At 40.9% G+C, this 19,949-nt stretch overlaps 1 protein-coding gene across 1 annotated transcript; it reads right to left on the bottom strand.

Moving 5' to 3' along the window:
• Positions 1–94: 94 nt before the first annotated feature.
• Positions 95–19,878, bottom strand: LOC138953048 (uncharacterized). The gene is made up of 10 exons (XM_070324821.1): positions 18,234–19,878; positions 15,517–15,645; positions 13,090–13,221; positions 12,525–12,634; positions 10,335–10,431; positions 8,179–8,286; positions 6,218–7,505; positions 5,734–5,779; positions 5,133–5,214; positions 95–3,422 (listed from the first exon to the last, which is right to left on the bottom strand). Exons 1-10 carry the CDS (start codon positions 18,399–18,401, stop codon positions 3,267–3,269), a joined length of 2,316 nt encoding a protein of 771 aa, XP_070180922.1. The 5' UTR covers positions 18,402–19,878; the 3' UTR covers positions 95–3,266.
• Between the last annotated feature and the right edge of the window lie 71 nt (positions 19,879–19,949).

Here is a 19,949-nt window from a genome sequence, read left to right on the forward strand (position 1 = left end):
TCAGTCTCTCATCCCCCTCTCTCACTCAAACACTAGCGAATCAAAATAAATCAGCTCATTTCAAATTATCAACAAGAGCACTGACAAACGCCGGGACAGTAGAACTGTTTTATTTCTGTTACGTATTAGTAAAAAAAAACAAGACACACACAAAACACCGTTGTGCACAGACTTTCCAGTGGTTTTACAGTAAAGGAACGTTGCAGAAAAATGAAAATGTTAGATTCAAAGTTTTGTCGCATGTATGCTATCTTAAACTGATATGAAAGTTAAGACCGTGCTACGTCGGAATTATGGCATTACGAAAACACATATATTGGACATTCAGGGGCGATTTTTAAACACAAACCCACAAATATCAAAGTGTTCTTTGTAATTAGTGTTTCCGTCTCAATTTATAGCAGTATACTCCTGCGAAATTACGTTCTCACAAAATACAAATGTCTTGAGTGTTTCGCATTGTTCACTGTGATACAAAAACAAGTCGCGTAAGGCGAAATTACTACATTTAGTCAAGCTGTGGAACTCACAGAATGAAACTGAACGCACTGCATTTTTTTTCACAATGACCGTAGTCCGCCGCTCGTGCAAAACGCAGTGCAATTAACGAACCTGTTTAGCGCGGTAGTGGTTGCGCTGTGCTGCATAGCACGCTTTTCTGTACCTCTCTTCGTTTTAACTTTCTGAGCGTGTTTTTAATCCAAACATATCATATCTATATTTTTTTGGAATTAGGAACCGACAAGGAATAAGATGAAATTGTTTTTAAATCGATTTTGAAAATTTAATTTTAATCATAATTTTTATATTTTTAATTTTCAGAGCTTGTTTTTAACCCAAATATAGCATATTTACATGTTTATGGAATCAGAAAAGGATGAAGAATAAGATGAACGTAATTTTGGATCGTTTTATAAAAAATATAATTTTAATTACAATTTTCAGATTTTTAATTACCAAAGTCATACATTTTTTAAGCCTCCAAGCTGAAATGCAATACCAAAGTCCGGCCTTCGTCGAAGATTGCTTGGCCAAAACTTGATTGAAAAAGGAGGGTGTGACAGTGCCGCCTCAACTTTTAAAAAAAGCCGGATATGACGTCATCAAAGAAAAAAAGTCCGGGGATATCATACCCAGGAACTCTCATGTCAAATTTCGCTCTACACACACACACACACACACACACACACACACACACACACACACAGACACACACACACACACACACACACACACACATACACCACGACCCTTGTCTCGATTCCCCCCTCTATGTTAAAACATTTAGTCAAAACTTGACTAAATGTAATGAGGGTGTGACAGTGCCGCCTCAACTTTTACAAAAAGCCGAATATGACGTCATCAAAGGTATTTATCGAAAAAAAGAAAAAAACGTCCGGGGATATCATTCCCAGGAACTCTCATGTCAAATTTCATAAAGATCGGTCCAGTAGTTTGGTCTGAATCGCTCTACACACACACACAGACAGACAGACAGACAGACAGACAGACAGATACACATACACACACACACATACTTGTGTGTGTGTGTGTGTGTGTGTGTGTGTGTGTGTGTGTGTGTGTGAGTTGAATGGTGTGTTGCCTGTGTGCGTGCTCATGTGTGTGTGTGTGTGTATGTGTGTGTGTGTGTGTGTGTGTGTGTGTGAGTGTGTGTGTGTGTGTGTGTGAGTGTGTGTGTGTGTGTGTGTGTGTGTGTGTGTGTGTGTGTGTGTGTGTGTGTGTGTGTGTGTGTGTGATCAATGATGAAACTTGTGGCCAGTATGGTGCTTTGTCCTGTTACTTAAAATTTTTATTATACAAACAGACAATCTGAAAGACACACAGTTTTTACACAAGGCAGAATACATCTACGGACACTGACTGATTGCACAGGCAAATACACATTTTTTTCTGATTAAATATTTTCATTCTCTTTCTACGACGCAATGTTACTGTACATTCTTGCGTGATGATGATAGCTGGAAACAAAATCAGTCTGACCTGCATTTTGGTCTCCAATTCACAATAAGTACACCCCCTCCCCCCTTCGCGACTTGTGTGGCACAACGAATGTCTGAGAAAAATCTCTCACTCCCGTTGATTTCCGAAAATATCGAATGTTTTCCCAAAAAAATGACAAGGCAATCTCATCGAGCAGACAATACATAACTGGTATGTGCACCAAAGGATACAAAAAAATATTTTACATCTGAATAGATGTTTACTCACTGATCTAGTTTGAAATCAGTGTGTTTGCCTGGTATTCAAGCGAAGTAACTCCGTCAAAAAGGTGGGCAATCGTGACAGAGTTGTTATCACACATCTTCTGTCAGTCGGTATATAACAATATTGACCAAAACTGTACATCAATACGACAATTGTCTTTGGTGCTCACATAAACACTGGCCTGTTAATCATGTTTAAACATAAATTGTAAGTAAAATACGTGTAAAAACATTTGGACAAACTATAAACACATAAATGACACATCGGTAAATTTTAACAAACACACATACAGCCATGACAGGATCAATATACAGCGACTTACTGCTTAGATTGTATATCCTACAATGACAAAAGGTGACATGGTACAATGATTAAAGGCGATGTTTTCAAGTCCGTGTCACAAATGACATTACCTGCATATTTCTGTTATGTTAGTAAATCTTGTTTTTTGGGGCTGACATTCTCAAGACTTGTTAACAAAAGCTTGATTAAAAGCCCCACAATGATGTGCTTGGCAACAAAGAAAACACACACACAAAAAAGCTTGTCAAATGGTACTGAAAAGCACAAAAAGTGTAACAAAGTGTCACACACGACAGACTTTCGCAGAACATCTATTGTGTGCATAATTATAGTTATCAGCTTGATGCCAAATGATGGTATGCCTGTGTTTGCTTGATTTATTGATATAGCATTAAAGTGAGTTTCCACATCCATTTTCCTCTGGATGTTTTTTTCCATGATCAAATCTCAGAAAGCGAAATAACGTGAATTTTTTGTTAATCAAATTTCAGAAAGAGAATTAAAGTCTGTTTTCACATCTGTTTTCCTCTGGATGATCAAATTTCAAAAACGGAGTTAATCAGTTTCCACTTCTTTTTCTCCTCTGGATTTGTTGGGCATAATCAAATTTCCAGACGATAAGTAAAGTCGGTCTTCACATCTTTTTTGCATGATACAATTTCAACAAACACGTCATTTTGTCACTGTCAAATCATATATGATGCAATATTGTCACGACGACAAGGACATCTAAGCGATCAGATGGACGTGTGTCCAGGGTCCCCCATCTGCAGCAGCGTGCGGTGCATGGCCTGCACAGTGTCCACATCAAGCTGCTCGTTGAGCTGCACCAGTGTCACGATGTCCTCTATGCACGCAATGCCCGTCTGACCCGCTTGCTCCTGCAGCCACATCTACGCAGCCACATACACGGACATGTCACGATATTATAGCTTGCTGTTTAAGACACATCTACACAAACACAGAGAGGGACATGTCACATTATTATAGCTTGCTCTTTAAGTCACATCTACACAGCCACAGACTCGGACATGTCACGATATTATAGCTTGCTGTTTAAGACACATCTACACAAACACAGAGAGGGACATGTCACATTATTATAGCTTGTTCGTTAAGGCGATGTGCGGCACTAAAATTAAACTTGGAGAATACATGGAATAACTTAGTTTTCAGGGTAGTTATTGAAGTGACTTATAAAAACGAATATATGGTTTTTTTTTAATATTAATGGACACAGATTGCCGTTGCTATGGAAACAGCCGCGATATTGGATTTCTAGGAAACGGTTTTACAGCGACATCATACATAATAAATGCATGATATTTGACACAAAGAAACACATGACTTTTATCTACGATCATATAGAACGATGTTTTGACAAAAGACTACAGTTGAATTTATAATAATTTTTGTAATGAGGATTAATGATTTTGTAACCGCATATTCATTGATCCTTATTTCAAAAATTAATATAAATTCAACTGTAGGCTTTTGTCAATAAATCGTTCTACATGATTGTAGATAAAAGTCTTGTGTATCTTTGTGCCACATATTAAGCATTTCTGATGTATGATGTTGCTGTAAAACCGTTTCCTAGAAATCCAATATGGCGCTGTTTATGCCAGTTTCCATAGCGACGGCATTTCTATGTCCTTTAGTTTTTGCAAGTTTTTCATTTCTTTTTATAAGTCACTACCAAGAAAACTAAGTTATTCCATGTATTGTCCAAGTTTAATTTTGGTCATTTTTAGTCATTTTAGTGTCGCACAACATCTACGCAGCCACAGACACGGACATGTCACATTATTATAGCTTGCTTTCTAAGCCACATCTACGCAGCCACAGACACGGACATGTCACATTATTATAGCTTGCTTTTCAAGCCACATCCACACAGCCACAGACAGGGACACATCGCATCATTATGGCTTGCTCGTTAAGCCACATCTACACGGCCACAGACAGGGACACATCGCATCATTATAGCTTGCTCGTTAAGCCACATCTACACGGCCACAGACAGGGACACATCGCATCATTATAGCTTGCTCGTTAAGCCACATCTACACGGCCAGACAGGAACACATCGCATTATTATAGCTTTCTCGTTAAGCCACATCTACACAGCCAGACAGGGACACGTCACATTATTACAGCTTGCTCGTTAATCCACATCTACACAGCCAGACAGGAACACATCGCATTATTATAGCTGGCTCGTTCAGCCAAATCTACACGGCCACAGACACATTACAAGGCATCCTTACTTAAAATGGATCGATACATAAATGTTATAAATAGAAGACCTGTAATATGTATATATGTATGTTATTTTCTTGCACTGTCTCGGAGAACAATGATTGTCGATATCTGTCTCAAATGTCATAATTTGGTCAACAATACAAATAAGGTAAAATAGCTTTGCTCGTTAAGCCACATCCACACGACAACGGACAGGGACATAATTATCACATGAAAGCCAAACGGAGTAAATGCTATATTTATGAAAACTGAATTTATTTCAAAGAAAAACAATACTGAATGATAACAATAATAACTCAAATCTGCACTAAAGTAGGCCTAGTTACCAACCGACTTACCGTCACTTCTTCTTTGCTGAACAGTCTGGCGTAGTTCAAAGCGGTGAAGAAAACCTCAGGGCTCAGTTTGGACAGCAAATCCCTGCAGGATTTCAAGTGAAAATGATTAAACTAATAAAACTGTCAATCATAATACATTTGAAATGAATGATTGCATTTTACTCGTTAACAATAACTCACCGGAAGAAACAATGTAACATTTTTTCTTTCTTTCATTTTACGCACAATGAGTTGCCGCAGCAATGTTGTTCCTGACTGAACCGAAGAGCATAAAAAATAACCACACACAAACACCTTCAGGCAACCCGGTAGATAGACAACCAGACTGTCATACGTGGAAAAACTTCTCATACAGGTCAAAGATGATTTACTAATGTTCATGCATGTAGATCTTCTGCTGTTTGTGTGTGTGTGTGTGTGTGTGTGTGTGTGTGTGTGTGTGTGTGTGTGTGTGTGTGTGACAAGAGAGAGAGAGAGAGAGAGAGAGAGATAGAGAGAGATAGAGAGAGATAGAGAGAGAGAAGGAGGTAGAGAGACGGAGAGGGTGGGGGGGGGGGGGGGGTGGGGGTGGGGGTGGTGGAGACACAGTGAAAATACTAACCTTGAAATTGTGAAGTATTGTCGGAGGTTTGTGGGCCAGCTCGCCTCTGAATCAATCAAAGCAAACATTTAGAAATATAAACATCCCAATTTACAAAACAAACATTTAGGCTTTTTCCTTACTACTCACTTGGGACTTCCTTTAGACAAATACCCTTTTTATCTTTGAATTATCAGACAGCTTGTATAAAATGCTCGAAATAAAGCCGCTAGTGAAGTGGTTTAAGGAGCTTTCTGTCAAAAGAAAGCAAGCATTATTGTATTTTGTAAAACCGAACCAAAAAATGAAATAAACGTACTTATAAGCTAGAGCGAACTAGCGAATTAAGATACAATACAGAAACGAACGAAACTAACCAGTCCTTGGTGAACATTATTCTGAGCGTACATGGTTATTTAAAAATCGGATACGGCGTTCTCTATCTATCTCTATAAAGACTTCCATGTCTTCGAACAAATAATGATAAAAAAAACCACACAGTTACCATTATCCACAGAAAGCGTTGACTGCGATCCGAAACTTCTGCCATCACTAGTACCAACGACGTCACCACCAGATCCCAGCACGTCTTCTGACGGTTCACGGACACCACGTGCATTTGGCTCTGACCTCTGTCGCTGTAACGTTTTCTCCTTCTCTTCTTTGCCTGTGCGAGTGGAACGACTGGAAGTCTGGGGGTTGGTCACTTCCCAAGTGCTGGTCAACTTCTGCGGTGCTCTCCGGACGTTGAAGGCCCCCGGAAAGGTGTTGATCATCTGAACCTCGTCTGAGGGGTTGACACTTTCTGACGTCATCGCAGGCGTGACGTCATTTGAGGTCTTGCGGCGTCCAGAGTCGTTGCGGGAAGCTGTGGGTCGGGTAGCGTTTTCGTGGGGTTGTTTTTCTGCGTTGTGTGACGTGGTTGTGGTCGAGCGCCTTGAGCATCGGTCATCGATGATGAGACAGAGAATGGTCAGACACAGACTATCCACGGTACTAGCGGGCTGGTCTGGATTCCTGTTGTCTGTCGGGTTTTCCCGCCTGTGGTCTTCGCGGATTGAAGGATACTGTGTGGTTCTGGATGCAGTCGCTGGTTCCTTGTTCGTTTCAGTTCCGAGCAGTGTTGGATATTGTGTAGCCTTGCTGGAAGAAGACGAAGGGTGCCCAGGGGAGTTTGACGAACGAAACTGTGTCTTCTGGGTAGATGCCGATGGTCTTGCGTCGTCAACAGCTGTATTCGTAGCTTCTTTGTCAGTGGAAGAAGAATTGACATAGCCGCCATCATTCACCGGAAGGCCGAAGTCACGATACATGTTGGCATCTCCATCTACTTCGTCTTCGGGTTGATCCGATGGTCTCCTGTGTCTTGTATCCGTCCGGAATGGAATCCCAGGCCCAATACGATTACTCCCAGGAACTTGAGCACGATTTCCTCGACGTTCTCCAGGCCGTCTATCAACCGAACTAACTCCGACTACAGTCTGAGACATTCCAACATGACGGCATGCTCCCTGCCCGACCACACGACCCTCACCAACACCACCAGCAGAACCTACACTGCCTCCAACACCAAAATTGTTCTCGAATCCCAGGTCGGACCGTGTTCTCTGGGGAACCAGATCTCTGCCGGGGTAGCTGTCTCTGCTGCATAGAGGCTTGGAGCAGTTTTTGAAGCGGAGTTTGAGGTCCTTGAGGAGTTGTGAGGCGGAGGGTCTGAGGACGGGATCTACTTGCAGAAGGCTGTTGACAACCTCCTCCACGCTCTTGTCGTACTGCCCTGCAATGCCGCGCACCTGTAATTATGTGAGGATTGGGAATTGAGAAGGAATAGGTGGCGGGGGTTGGGTTTGGGGTAAAAGAGAGAGAGAGAGAGAGAGAGAGAGAGAGAGAGAGAAGAGAGAGAGAGAAAGAGAGAGAGAAAGAGAGAGCGAAAGAGATAGAGAGAGAGGGCAGAGAGAGAGAGAAAGAGAGAGCGAAATAGAGAGAGAGAGAGAGCAGAGAGAGAACGAGAGAGAGAGAGAGGGCAGAGAGAGAGAGAGAGCAGAGAGAGAGAGAGAGACAGAGAGAGAGAGAGAGAGAGAGCAGCAGCAAAAATCAGGAACAGCAGTAGCAGGAGCAAAGATATCTGCGTACATATGAAGTCATGATACAAAAGAAAAAATCGCAATATCCGAAATTTAGTCAAGGAAATTCAACGGACATGAAGAGGCCAAAGAAGCGTATGTAACGGATAATCTCTCTCTCTCTCTCTCTCTCTCTCTCTCTCTCTCTCTCTCTCTATCTCTCTCTCTCTCTCTCTCTCTCTCTCTCTCTCTCTCTCTCTCTCTCTCTCTCTCTCTCTCTCTCTCTCTCTCGTTATTCAGTCTGAACTGATTCCCCAAGGGATGAAAAACCAAAATGATCAACGCCAATAATATCCAAAGTACTCCAAACTTGATATTCTCAGCAAGTAGAAATGTGGCTCACCTGACCCTGGCTGGTCCTTTTGAAGAGAGTCTGGAAAGTCTTGGCGTGCACGGCATGGTGCTGTGTGGCTATATACACCACGCTGATTCCCATACTCCAGATGTCGGTCTGAAACACACACATACAGATCCTCAAAATCACCGCCTTCAAATGATCATTGCTTGCTTGGACACTCAGCGTTCAAACGATCGCAATGCAATGGTAAATGACAATAGTTTACCCAATGCAATGGTAAATGACAATAGTTAACCCAATGCAATGGTAAATGACAATAGTTAACCCAATGCAATGGTAAATGACAATAGTTAACCCAATGCAATGGTAAATGACAATAGTTAACCCAATGCAATGGTAAATGACAATAGTTAACCCAATGCAATGGTAAATGACAATAGTTAACCCAATGCAATGGTAAATGACAATAGTTAACCCAATGCAATGGTAAATGACAATAGTTAACCCAATGCAATGGTAAATGACAATAGTTAACCCAATGCAATGGTAAATGACAATAGTTAACCCAATGCAATGGTAAATGACAATAGTTAACCCAATTGCAATGGTAAATGACAATAGTTAACCCAATGCAATGGTAAATGACAATAGTTAACCCAATGCAATGGTAAATGACAATAGTTAACCCAATGCAATGGTAAATGACAATAGTTAACCCAATGCAATGGTAAATGACAATAGTTAACCCAATGCAATGGTAAATGACAATAGTTAACCCAATGCAATGGTAAATGACAATAGTTAACCCAATGCAATGGTAAATGACAATAGTTAACCCAATGCAATGGTAAATGACAATAGTTAACCCAATGCAATGGTAAATGACAATAGTTAACCCAATGCAATGGTAAATGACAATAGTTAACCCAATGCAATGGTAAATGACAATAGTTAACCCAATGCAATGGTAAATGACAATAGTTAACCCAATGCAATGGTAAATGACAATAGTTAACCCAATGCAATGGTAAATGACAATAGTTAACCCAATGCAATGGTAAATGACAATAGTTAACCCAATGCAATGGTAAATGACAATAGTTAACCCAATGCAATGGTAAATGACAATAGTTAACCCAATGCAATGGTAAATGACAATAGTTAACCCAATGCAATGGTAAATGACAATAGTTAACCCAATGCAATGGTAAATGACAATAGTTAACCCAATGCAATGGTAAATGACAATAGTTAACCCAATGCAATGGTAAATGACAATAGTTAACCCAATGCAATGGTAAATGACAATAGTTAACCCAATGCAATGGTAAATGACAATAGTTAACCCAATGCAATGGTAAATGACAATAGTTAACCCAATGCAATGGTAAATGACAATAGTTAACCCAATGCAATGGTAAATGACAATAGTTAACCCAATGCAATGGTAAATGACAATAGTTAACCCAATGCAATGGTAAATGACAATAGTTAACCCAATGCAATGGTAAATGACAATAGTTAACCCAATGCAATGGTAAATAACAATAGTTAAAGGCACACTCCTTCTCGTGAAAACTGTTCCGTTAATCAGCTCTGATCTGGCCTGGTTGTTATATGGGATAAATGGCAGTTATATGGGATAAAACCTTCCCTCCAACTGGTCACATACAAAAAATCAACGCCGACACTGCTTGCTGATGTAAGTTAGAATATTTTAATGAACTAATTTCTTAACAATCCAATTGTGACTTTTTCAAAATCCAATTTTCAGAACATTCCCAACCGGCGCAAAGAGCACCCAGGCCATTGACTTTTGGTATCTGACCAAGTAGAAGGTTAGTCTAATTCCAAGTAAACGCTTAAACAAATCTATGGTGGTTTTGCACGGGAAGGAACATATATTTCAACTGTTAGTACGGCATACCAAATAGTAATTATGGTCTTGAACTTCTAGTATGCAGGTCCGTTGGTTGGGTGTCGATAGTCGACAAAATGCCGACATTTCTTTGAATTCGCCGAAAACGTTGCCATTATTTCTGTCGTACTTTTATCACAACACAGGAAACGTAACACCAAGAACTGCCTTGAGCTTTGCAAACTTGCCAAAACTTTACCGGACATTCCGGCAAATTTGCAGAAGAAAATAAAAGCTAGCAACATCCCTGAGTACGCATCAACAGGTATCCATCCAGTCCTACCGTAGCGTTGTAAGGAAGGTTGCTGAGCATTTCCGGGCTCATGGTGTGACCGGTTCCCACTCGGCTTCTTGCCATGTCGTCCTCCCCGCTCAGCTGTCTGCACGTGCAATACGGAATTTCACAATTCGTTCAACTAATACTGTCTTCAAAAGCACAGCCCTTCTAGTGTAATAATTCGGTTGACAATATTATATCTGGCTTGGCTTATACACGGAATAAAGCATGTCCTTAATTGGACGAAGTCGATTTCGCGTAGCTCACTTCGCGAAACTTCTGGAACGAGAATTCTCCCCTTAATTGAACTACTTTCAGCATATCTTCGCGAAGTCCAAGGGAATGCACTCTACTCTTTCGAGTGTGATGTCTACGTCCATCTTGAATCAAAAAGCGCTCTTATTTCAAAAAGAACAACTTCGTCATGCAGCTACGGCGTTGCTTCGCATGTCAAAACTTGCGAAGCGATATTGTGGACGAAGTACTTCGCCGTAGCTGCGGGTTTTCGGTATAAAGACTTCGCGAAGCTTCGGGTAGTCGACTTCGTGCTCAATTAAGGACGGACTTAAGGACGTGTCTCCACCTTGACACAAACCAAACTTTAGTATAGCCTGGGTGCTTCATGTGCAGAGCGTGATTTTTGTCTGTGATTACATTTAGTCAAGTTTTGACTAAATGTTTTAACATAGAGGGGGAATCGAGACGAGGGTCGTGGTGTATATGTGTGTGTGTGTGTGTGGTGCGTGTGTGTGTATGTGTGCGTGTGTGTGTGTGTATGTGTGTGTGTATGTGTGTGTGTGTGTGTGTGTGTCTGTCTGTCTCTCTGTCTGTCTGTGCGTGTGTGTGTGTAGAGCGATTCAGAGTAAACTACTGGACCGATCTTTATGAAATTTTACATGATGTTTTTTTCTTTATTTCGATAAATGTCTTTTATGACGTCATATCCGGCTTTTTGTAAAAGTTGAGGCGGCACTGTCACACCTTTATTTTTCAATCAAATTGATTGAAATTTTGGCCAAGCAATCTTCGACGAAGGCCGGACTTCGGTATTGCATTTCAGCATGGAGGCTTAAAAATTAATTGATGACTTTGGTCATTAAAAATCTGAAAATTGTAATTAAAATCATTTGTTTATAAAATGATCCAAAATTACTTTTATTTTATTCTTTATCATGTTCTGATTCCAAAAACATATAAATATGTTATAAAAACAAGCTCTGAAAATTAAAAATATAAAAATTATGATTAAAATTCTTTCTTTCTTTCTTTATTTGGTGTTTAACGTCGTTTTCAACCATTCAAGGTTATATCGCGACGGATGATTAAAATTAAATTTCCGAAATCGTTTTAAAAACAATTTCATCTTATTCCTTGTCGGTTCCTGATTCCAAAAACATATATAGATATGATATATTTGGATTAAAAACACGCTCAGAAAGTTAAAACGAAGAGAGGTATACTAAAGCGTGCTATGCAGCACAGTGCAACCGCTACCGCACTAAACAGGCTCGTCAGTTTCACTCCGTTTTGCACAAGCGGCGGACTACGGTCATTGTGAAAAAATGCAGTGCGTTCAGTTTCATTCTGTGAGTTCCACATCTTGACTAAATGTAGTAATTTCGCCTTACGCGACTTGTTTATTTTCTTCACGGACATGAGTGTCAATTTGTAAAATTAAATCATTAAAATTCCCACTCTACACAGGAAGCAGGCAGGCTGTTGATACATGTATTTGGTATGTGACCAAGTGGAGGGATGGCCTTATTCCATGTAGAAGCCTGGCCAAATCTTAGATAGTAGAAAGACAATGCCTTTACAATATAATTAAATAAATAACATTAAAGACATTTTCAAACCTGTTATTTGTACGGTGAATAGCACTACCTAAATATGTGTTATCGATATCATTTCATGGTTTCTTCAATATCAATCAATCAATATGAAGCTTATATAGCGCGTATTCCGTGGGTACAGTTCTAAGCGCTTGTCGAAGAGTTGTCAACACAGGACTAACAAAGAAACTAACATCTTCGACCTATGACAAAGGCTTGAACAAGATCATAGTAGGTCACAATAAAGACAAAGTGTAACAGAGCGCACGTGTCCTGCTGACACGACTTCACTTGACTTAAAACTAAACTGGAGAAGAGGCTTTAAATGTAGAAGCATATTTTAATGTACAGTTGTGGGTCTTACTTGCAGAAGCCAAAGTCAGAGAGTTTGAGCGTGAAGTGGTCCGCCACCATGATGTTGCTGGGTTTGACGTTACGGTGAAGGACTGGCGTGGCCTGGTCCTCGTGAAGGTACTGAATCACACACAAACACACATATGCACGCACGCACACACGCGCGCAGAGAAACACACACACACACACACACACGCACGCACGCACGCACACGCATACACACACACACGCACACGCACACACACACACACACACACACACACACATACACACAGAGGTATTGAACTGAGGTACAGTTCAATTTGCAAAAGCTTTCATAATTTCAAAAAGCAAAATGTTCAAATGACCATGAACTTATGCCTAGAAACGTTCTGTTGAGATGCAGTAATAGACACACAACATATAACATAGTTGGTAATTACACAAGGAAATGACTGCACGCTCACCGGGAGTACAGGCGAACGTCCATGACAAACATATAGTCTACCATCATTGACACGCGAACTTTAAAACTTATTGTTTGTTATTACATTTTATGTTTGTGAACAATGTTTGTTGCACTTCACAACAGTTACCTTGAGCGCAGAGGCCAGCTGGTAGAGCCATTTCTCGAACAGTGCCTGTGGGGGTTCACGTGCCTTGGTCAGCACCAGCTGTTCCACGCTCTGGCTCGCTGTCTCGCTCAGAATCCACAGCTCAGACTCGGACTGCAGTGCAAAAAAAAACCAAGTCGCGTAAGGCAAAATTACTACATTTAGTCAAGCTGTGGAACTCACAGAATGAAACCGAACGTAGTCCGCCGCTAGTGCAAAAGGCAGTGAAAGTGACGAGCCTGTTTGGCGCGGCAGCGGTTGCGCTGTGCTTCATAGCACGCTTTACTGTACCTCTCTTCGTTTTAACTTTCTGAGCGTGTTTTTAATGCAAACATATCATATCTATATGTTTTTGGAATCAGGAACCGACAAGGAATAAGATGAAAGTGTTTTTAAATTGATTTCGAAAATTTGATTTTGATAATAATTTTTATATATTTAATTTTCAGAGCTTGTTTTTAATCCGAATATAACATATTTATATGTTTTTGGAATCAGCAAATGATGGAGAATAAGATAAACGTAAATTTGGATCGTTTTATAAAAAACATATTTTTTTTACAATTTTCAGATTTTTAATGACCAAAGTCATTAATTAATTTTTAAGCCACCACGCTGAAATGCAATACCAAAGTCCGGGCTTCGTCGAACATTACCCGACCAAAATTTCAACCAATTTGGTTGAAAAATGAGGGCGTGACAGTGCCGCCACAACTTTCACGAAAAGCCGGATATGACGTCATCAAAGACATTTATCAAAAAAATGAAAAAAACGTTCGGGGATTTCATACCCAGGAACTCTCATGTCAAATTTCATAAAGATCGGTCCAGTAGTTTAGTCTGAATCGCTCTACACACACACACACACAGACAGACACACACACACACACACGCACATACACCACGACCCTCGTCTCGATTCCCCCTCTACGTTAAAACATTTAGTCAAAACTTGACTAAATGTAACAAGTCGCGTAAGGCGAAAATACAATATTTAGTCAAGTAGCTGCCATTTTTCAGCAAGACCGTATACTCGTAGCATCGTCAGTCCACCGCTCATGGCAAAGGCAGTGAAATTGACAAGAAGAGCGGGGTAGTAGTTGCGCTAAGAAGGATAGCACGCTTTTCTGTACCTCTCTTTGTTTTAACTTTCTGAGCGTGTTTTTAATCCAAACATATCATATCTATATGTTTTTGGAATCAGGAACCGACAAGGAATAAGCTGAAAGTGTTTTTAAATTGATTTGGACAATTTAATTTTGATAATAATTTTTATATATTTAATTTTCAGAGCTTGTTTTTAATCCAAATATAACATATTTATATGTTTTTGGAATCAGCAAATGATGGAGAATAAGATGAACGTAAATTTGGATCGTTTTATAAATTTTTATTTTTTTTTACAATTTTCCGATTTTTAATGACCAAAGTCATTAATTAATTTTTAAGCCACCAAGCTGAAATGCAATACCAAACCCCGGGCTTCGTCGAAGATTACTTGACCAAAATTTGAACCAATTTGGTTGAAAAATGAGGGCGTGACAGTGCCGCCTCAACTTTCACGAAAAGCCGGATATGACGTCATCAAAGACATTTATCAAAAAAATGAAAAAAACGTTCGGGGATTTCATACCCAGGAACTCTCATGTCAAATTTCATAAAGATCGGTCCAGTAGTTTGGTCTGAATCGCTCTACACACACACACAGACAGACACACACACACACACACACACATACACACACACACATACACCACGACCCTCGTTTCGATTCCCCCTCGATGTTAAAATATTTAGTCAAAACTTGACTATATATAAAAAGAGTGACCCTTTAAAAGAAGTGCGTTTTAGGGAGAGAGAGGAGAGGATCGAGGTATTGATATCTGTTTGGATCTGTTTGGATCTGGTTGGATCTGGTTGGATCTGGTTGGATCTGTTTGGATCTGGTTGGATCAGCTGAAATTCGTATCTACAAAAACACAGAGGAGTTTGAATAACAATTCAAAAATCAAGATGATCAAAACGCGAATGTGTCAATAATGTCTTCAACCAGAGAACTTATAGGTTAAAAACCACCACATAAACAAACAACAACAACAACAGTAACAAATATGATCGACAGTTACTAATTTCGGCAATTTTTTTTCTTTTGGGCCGTTTTGCTTCTCTTATTTGTGTATGTGAGTGGGGGGGGGGGGAGGGGGTGAGGGGAGGGTTGGTCTCTCCAATAATCGGATCCAGCGGCATTATCGGGGCTACATAAGCTGTCAACTAAGTTGTCAACTTATGTAGCATCCAAGAAACTGGGATGGGAAACGTCAGTAGCAGTAGCAGAAGGAGCTAACTTGTCTTCCAAATATTTAACAGAAAGAGAGGTACGACCATAGCTTACAAGAACAAGACACTTACCCTGTGCCAGCCATAGTGGCACTTGAGAATGTGTGGATGACGAAGCATTTTCCATATGTCAACTTCTCGCAGCCTGGACTGGAAGTCACTGTCCGTGAGACCAGTCAGACACACTCGCTTCACCAGGAACTGCAAACCCACAAAAACACATGCAAACAGACAGACGGACACACGCGCGGACACACAGAGTAAATAACAATGACATAATTATCAACAAGGAGCCTGGTAGCTCAGTTGGTAGAGAGCTGCACTTGTCATTTTCGGGTCATGCGTTCGAATCCAGGTCGCGACGGACACGGGTCAACCTTGATAATAATGTGCAGACTCAGAGACAGTATCCGTGTCCCACCCCCGTGTCACCGCTGAGGCACGTTAAAGACCTCGGTCATTCCGCCAGACGTGCAGGTGGCTGATTACACGTGAACACGCACACACCTGGGTAGCGCGACTCTTGTTGCTGCTGGCTTTCCTGCTCAGAGGAAGCAACCCGAATTTCACAGCAATTTTATAAACAAAAATAAACAAGTCGCGTAAGGCGAAATTACTACATTTAGTCAAGCTGTGGAACTCACAGAATGAAACTGAACGCAGTCCGCCGCTAGTGCAAAAGGCAGTGAAAGTGACGAGCCTGTTTGGAGCGGTAGCGGTTGCGCTGTGCTTCATAGCACGCTTTACTGTACCTCTCTTCGTTTTAAGTTTCTGAGCGTGTTTTTAATCCAAACATATCACATCTATATGTTTTAAGCCGGATATGACGTCATCAAAGACATTTATCGAAAAAAAGAAAAAGACGTCCGGGGATATCATTCCCAGGAACTCTCATGTAAAATTTCATAAAGATTGGTCCAGTAGTTTAGTCTGAATCGCTCTACACACACACACGCACAGACAGACAGACACACACACACACGCACAGACAGACAGACACACACACACACACACACACATACACACACACACACATACACCACACCCTCGTCTCGATTCCCCCCTCTACGTTAAAACATTTAGCCAAAACTTGACTAAATGTAAAAATAAAAGGAAAAACAAAAACAAAACAAATCACAAATCGGTGACGATTGATAATTGGAGAGTGTCTGAACGTGTTTGTGTGCGTGCATGTGCGGTGAGTTTGCGTTTGCGTGCGTGCGTCTGCTTTTGTCTTCGCTCGCGCGTATCCATGTTTTGAATTTTGCACATGGAAGTGTGTACAATGTAAAAGAAGAGAGTCTGATTGAGGACCAGGTCATAGGACAGGTTTTTTTCAGGCCCCGTTCGTATGGAACTGTGAAAGGGCGACGTACCCTGGGTTTTGAAGCTGTGCCAAGGTATGTGTACTCCAGCGAATCTATACAAGACTGTTTTGATCCCCGTGTTCTGTTAGCTTGAGTACTGGGTTGTTCACGACAGGAATTGACCTAGTAGGCCTAAGTAGTTCAGTGGACGATTCTGTCCGCATGATGGGTGCGGAATAATTATTGTCAGCCTGGCTGCACCAAGTGTTAATTTATGACTAATCACGTGTGTGCTTACTGGGACACGGAACAAAATTAGTCTCGATTCCTTCCTGGTTGTGTCTCACGTTGGAACAACCATTCAATAATGTAAAAGTCACTCCAATTTCGGTGAAATCTGGCTTTGGTAGACCTGTTAAACAATGCATTGGACGTATACATGAAACCCTGAAGAGGTACACTCTTTTATTTCCACAGATGGAAAGCAATTAAAACAACAAACAAAAAAACATTGAGACACGCAATAAAGGAAATGTCGATGACATTTCAGCGTAAGTATTACTCCAGTCCCTTCCATGTAGGTTCTTACTGCTATTATTACTTCAATATCAAACAACGAAGGGAAAGAATCGGTTGACAGATCGCAACACAACAGCTTGTGAGCTAGAGTTGCGCCAAACTAGTCTCCAGAAGGGATCAGCGCTGAAAGTCCAACTTTTTTCTTCTTCTTCTTCGTTCATGGGCTTAGACTCCCACGTTCACTCATGTTTTTAGCACGAGTGGATTTTTACGTGTAGGACCGTTTTTACCCCGCCATTCTGGCAGCACACGCCGATTTCGGGGGAAGCATGCTGGGTATTTTCGTGTTTCTATAACCCACCGAACTCTAACATGGATTACAAGATCTTTTCCGTGCGCACTTGGTCTTGTGCTTGCGTGTACACACGAAGGGGGTTAAGTCACAAGCAGATCTGCACATAAGTTGACCTTGGAGATCGGAAAAATCTCCACTCTTAACCCACCAGGCGGCAGCGACCGGGATTCGAACTCACGACCTCCCGATTAGGAGGCCGACGTCTTACCACCACGCCACTGCGCCCGTCGAAAGTCCAACAAATGGTGTACTCGCATTTGGCTAGTGATTCTGAAGGTGTACTAGCCAGAGAGCAAACTTTACTAACCAAACCAACAATTTGTTTCAGCAACTTTACTCACATTTGGTGAGTAGATTTCTACTCGCCAGTTACATGTTTCTACTCGCCATGGCGAGTAAAATATTCGCCACTTTCAGGCCTGGGGAAGCGTGAGAACCAAGCGCTAGGTAGAGCTGGTTAGAATTGATAATTAATCAGTGAGATTTGAACTTATTATCCAACCCAGCGCTTGGTTCTCACACAGGCGGGCACTTTCTCGTAAACATCGCCCCGAAATAATTACAAGTATAAAATGGAACAAGAGGATTTTGTTTTGATAAGGGATCACCTGTTCATCGTTGGCGATGTCCTTACACTTGAAGGTCCGACTGAAGTTTCCATGTTGAAGCACGCTCAGCAACTGTAGCTGACAGTGACCGCTACCCCCACTTCCTCTCCTCCATGGACAAGGGACGATATCGCCGATAGTCGCCTCTTTAATTACCTCCCTTGACATTTTCCACACTTCTTTGTTTTTTGTCCGTTCTTTCTCTTTTCTTGTTTTCTTCTCCTATTTTCTTTCTCCGTCTCTCTTATTTCTTGCTTTTTGCTTTTCTCTTGTTTCCTTTTCCTGCAGATATTCTTTCTTGGTATTCCACCTGCTGTGTTCTGTTGTTGTTCGTAAGAAACTCTTCAATCACCCCAGGCAATTCTCACAAACACTGTTCTAGTTTGTCAACCAGTCTTATGAATCCAAGTATCTTATCTTTGGCTGTTTCAATGACGGCAGGTATTCAATACTTGATTCACAGATCTAACCTTCATGGAGAAACCACTGAAGTGTTGATACAAGAACTCTGGGCCACGCTGTATGTGTTGATAAACAAGTCAACAGCCGTCAAAAGCACACATTCAATGTGTATCAATACAAGAAGACCACAAACAGCAGAGCCTACAACAATCGAGATAACTACAAAATGCGCTGCCGTTAGGTACCCCGACCTAAAAACTGACCTACTTCGGAATAAAAAATAAATAATATTTGTACATACTGACGTGGCACTCGCTTGATCGATCTTGTGTTCAGTGCTTACAAAATAACACCTTCAAAGTATGCTCAACATAGCATAAGCAGTGTCATGCTAGCTTACTTGATAAAATCACAAAATACACTGGCGTCGGGCACCAGTGTATTCACATTGAACTACTATTGATTCACTGACAACAGCGAATGACTTCACACAATGATGTGGCATTTGCCTTGTCGATCTTGGATTCACTGCATACGAGATTCAATGACATTGTGACAATGACAATGTTAGATCAATCACTTACGCGGTATAAGACGTGTAAAGCTGGTTTAATCAAGAGAGAAAAAACCGCACATCCCAATTCCACTGCTGTCAAGCATAAAAACTGAAGATTGACAACATATAACTTCACGCAATGACGTGTAATTCGCCTTGAATTCAGTGCATAAAACACCCTGAATGAGGGAGAATTCACAGATAACTCCAGGGTAGTATCATTCAGACTATAATCGAGAAAATCAAAGCTCTTTCACTTTCTCTACCTCGCTTGTTATGGGGGCGAGGACGCCCCCATTCTATACGGATAGTTTCGAGGTTGACCATGGGCAGCGCCATTTTGTTGTGAAATACGTCATCAGTTTGTGTACACAGGAAGTTGTGACATCCGTCACCCTATGGGAGGGGTGACGTCAAAATTGTTCATCTGTAGAAAGTTGTGAAATCCGTCACCCTATGGGAGGGGTGACGTCAAAATTGGTCATCACAGAGTTTGTGTAACACAGGAAGTTGTGAAATACGTCACCCTATGGGAGGGGTGACGTCAAAATTGTTCAACAAAAACATGATATGTCGCATTGTGCAGGGTCAACTGCAACAAACTCAAACCGAGCCATTCATACCTAGCTGTATTTGAGTGACTTATATACCCGACATTTTTATTTCTTATTTTTAGCACAGGTGTAGGAAAAATCATGAACCAAAATGTTATTTATTTTCTAATTTAACATTTTTTTTACAAATATGACCATGGTCTT

This window comes from Littorina saxatilis, linkage group LG17, assembly GCF_037325665.1.
Source record: "Littorina saxatilis isolate snail1 linkage group LG17, US_GU_Lsax_2.0, whole genome shotgun sequence".
Taxonomy (NCBI): Eukaryota; Metazoa; Mollusca; class Gastropoda; order Littorinimorpha; family Littorinidae; genus Littorina; species Littorina saxatilis.